General features: G+C 34.3%; 1 protein-coding gene across 2 annotated transcripts in view; it reads right to left on the reverse strand.

Moving 5' to 3' along the window:
- The window catches only part of LOC111436169 (calcium-transporting ATPase 10, plasma membrane-type-like), a 24696-nt gene that overhangs the window by 14085 nt on the left and 6826 nt on the right, over nucleotides 1-3785 (reverse strand). For both annotated transcript variants that reach the window (XM_023073880.1, XM_023073879.1), the window contains exons 4-7: nucleotides 2072-2188; nucleotides 1956-1995; nucleotides 865-977; nucleotides 629-760 (exon numbers count right to left, since the gene is read on the reverse strand). In XM_023073880.1, coding sequence (XP_022929648.1) covers nucleotides 629-760; nucleotides 865-977; nucleotides 1956-1995; nucleotides 2072-2188 — 402 coding nt within the window. The remainder of the gene's footprint in view (nucleotides 1-628; nucleotides 761-864; nucleotides 978-1955; nucleotides 1996-2071; nucleotides 2189-3785) is intronic.

The following is a 3785-nucleotide window of genomic DNA, read 5'->3' on the forward strand; positions in this document are numbered from 1 at the left end:
TTTTTTTTTTTTTTTTTTTTTTGAATATTAAGCTTATAAACACTACCGGTGATTTCTTTATTTTGTTCTCAAAAACCAAGTCAAGTTTAAGTAAGCCCTGTTTGACCATTTGATTTTCAGATTTTGGTTTTTGGTTTTGAAAATTAAGCTTATCAGCGTTCATTTTCCCAACAAGTTTCTTTGCTTTGTCATCTACTTTCTACCAATGTTTACAAAAACCAAAGCAAATATTAAACTAAAAAAAATAGTTTTTAAAACTTCCTTTTTTTTACAATGACTCAAAATTAAAATGGTCATATCTGAACGGTGAAAACTACAATAAGAAAATAGGGAGGAAACAAGCATAAATTTCAGAAACGTAACTAAAAATGAAATCGTTATTAAACCTGGCCTTAGTTGTTTAAAACTTTAACATGTTGAGTTTTAAAATTTAAGGACCGAGGTGACCATTTAAACCAACCAAATCAGGAGTAATTTTCTCTATACAATAATTTCTTATCAGTAGTTAGCTAATATACTACAAACCCTGTTTCTTTTATGAATTTTTATTAGATAAGCACATAAAAATAAGAAAGCCTTAAATGTAACTGGTTCCACACGTCAATATAACTATTAGTCTGAGAATTACCCAAAAACTCCTTCCCGGTTTCTGAGGATATGTGTTTGAACCATATGTGTTTCTCCGTTTCAGTAAATCAGAATCATCACCAATTATCCCCTTCTCTAAGTTTGATTGCAACATATCTGCTACCCCTTTAACCTGATGAAATCATTGAACTCATCCATTAGATAGAATGATTATATGATGGTAGTTATCAAAAGGATAAAGAAGTTTAAAAAATAATAAAATAAAATAAAACTAACCCCTCCATACTGCTCCAGAGTGCCAACATTTCGGTCCTTTACCAACACAGCCAGTTGATCTTGCCCAACAGAAAAATCACCATTTGGAGCTGCAAATGCTGTAGGCCCAGGACCTAAAGAAACCTCATTCAATCAGTGAGCAAAACAGCAAACAGAAACCATTTATAACCGTGCAACATAAAAGCCATAAAAAAACAAGTGCATCATCAGATGTTGGACAAAAATAATTACAAACTGAAGTAAAGAACTTAGTACATATGACTATTTATCAAATGAAAAATACCAAAGAAAGACATTAAAAACCAAAATGCACAGAGCCTAAAACTCTTGAGTGAAAAGTTCTAAGAATTTTTAAGAAAAACAAGAAAATAGGTACTGAATTCCAGAAAAATGCACAAAATAGAAAACAAAAGTTACTTTTGAAAACAATGTAAAAAAAGATTAAATAAATTAGGATCATCATAAAAAATAATAACAAGCATTGAAAAGAGAATAGAGTTGTTGTCTCAGTGCAAATATAAAGTATCACAAAAGACAATCTGGGTCAACACGAGTGTAACAGAAATCTCCACATCAACAGGGCATAAATTGCACAATAAAAAAATAAATCAGCAATGTCAATTAATTATTTAGGTAGAAACATATAGCATTAAGGCTTCTTGGAGATTTCTCTAGCACTTGGATCCATTCAGAAAGAGTCAAGAGTTAAAATGAAATCATAAGTATTAAAATAGAAACTTTAATTCAAATTCTGATTCATATACACTACATTCTGGGTAAATTATTTACATTCTTCATGTACTAGACACACTGATACTTATTGGACAGGTGTCAGAAACTGACCAACAGTATCAAAAGAACATCTCAAACTGGACCCAGTCAATGGACTATTAGCAATGGCAGGTCAAAGTACACTCCTACTAAATAGATGGAAACCTCAAAAGAGAAGAGGAAAGCAAAAGGCAGCCCAAATACATTGAAAACCTCTGTGTGAACAAAATAATTGTCCAGAACTTCCGTTCACAAGTTCCTCATATCATGTATTTCCACATTTGTTAAGTAGAAATGAAATTAAATGAAAAATAGCAAACCTGATAGACGATTCCCAGCCTCTTTAAAGAGATATGCAGCCTAACCGAGAAAACAAAAATAGAGATTAAACACACGTTAAAAGAATTGAAAAGACTCAGGTTCAATAGATACTTACTCGTATGGCTTGTGCATGTGCTCTAATCTTTCTCAAAGCTTCTTTCTTCTCTTCTTCCTTTTTCAAGTCTAAGGTATACCGAAATCGACGAGAAGCATTCAACACTAGTGCAGCTTGCTATAAAAGAGACATGGTAAAACAATTTAAACTGTTAGATTCTCATTTAAACAAGCGCAGCTTGGAGATAGTAAAGAATTCAAATCGTTAGATTTTAAGAAATGAACTGTCAACGTCGAGACTCAAAACCATGAATACAAGAATATAATAGTGAGAATGTCTATAGAACTGTTTTAAGCTCAAAAAGCACTTAACCTTCTGGGGTGTAAGCGCAAAGAAACACTGAGGCCATTTTTATTGAAGCAAAGAATACTACATCTCTAAAATATACACACACACACAGATATATAAGAAAGTTACAGTATTATGAATGAAGAAAGAGAAGATGAAAGATTAAAGACTTCAGGGCTCATTTTAGAGATTGATTAAAGAACTAGGCATCCCAACCAAAAATAAGTTTTTTTGGGTAAGAAACCAGATTTTCATGGAAAGACGTGAAATAAAATACTGGACACTAAAAAAATGGAAGAAACCCACCAAAAATGGGATATGAACCCTGACTAGAAAAATTGACTTAATCTATATGAATAAGACCTAGCTTACAATTATAAAACAGCTAGTGATCGAACTCCACAAGAAAACTTATGACCTCCTCAAATAGATCTCTATAAAGATCCTAGTAAGCCAAACGCCACCACAAATTTGCAAAGAAATTAGCATACTACAACACTTTGCCCTTTTCCAATAAGGAAAACTCAAAAGCACCTCCTCCCCAATGAAGCTACAATCTTTATTCATAGCCCCCATAAACTAGACGATCTCATCCACCAACACCAAAGGGGTTGAGCAAACTGGCAACCCACAGCATATGAGGGTCTTTCTTGTGCTGCCTATAAAGAATGCATCATTGCAGGTATAACACGAAGGATAAGTGTCTATGAACATGATCCATGGTATGAGCAAGCTTCTTCTTTGGGATTTTAACCTTCCATAGCAAGTAAATGCAGAGGAAACTTGAGGAGCGGCAGACCAAATGAAAACAAGAATTGCAAGAGACACCCCTGAAAGGATCAAGAGTCCAAATTTTTACAACCCTTCTCCCTTCCCTTGGGAATGTATGTTGGTCTCAATGAAGAAAAGGAAGATCTCGTCACTTCTCTATTAGAGAGTGGACTACAAAAGCCCAAGGTGATCAAACAAGATGAATATAAGGAAAAGTCAAGGCCACTAAATACAACCTCTTACTTGAGAAATAGTATAACCGTGGAAACAAAGCGCACGGAGAATTATCACCCACCAACACCTACCAAAAATAAACCTTCGAGCCTTCCCAACAGGGCAATTAATAATCTTAGACGAAAAAGAAAAACTAGAGGATATAACTTTCCTAAGGCTTTTGCTAACGCCCTCACAACTACCAGCCACACCACACCCAAAAGGCTGTGGGCCATGCCTACTCATAATAACCCTATGTCAGAATGCATCAGGCTCCATGAAGAATCACAACTATTCTACCTAGAAATCCTCGTTATGTAATTTCAAGCTCCTGATCCCTAATCCTCCTAGTTCCACGGGTTTCAAACTGCCTCCTTCACAAGTGAGACCCTCCCCTCATCAACTACTTTTAACAGAGAAAAAAAAAAAAAAAAAAAAAAAA

Source organism: Cucurbita moschata, unplaced genomic scaffold (genome assembly GCF_002738365.1).
Source record: "Cucurbita moschata cultivar Rifu unplaced genomic scaffold, Cmos_1.0 Cmo_Scf00052, whole genome shotgun sequence".
Lineage (NCBI taxonomy): Eukaryota > Viridiplantae > Streptophyta > Magnoliopsida > Cucurbitales > Cucurbitaceae > Cucurbita > Cucurbita moschata.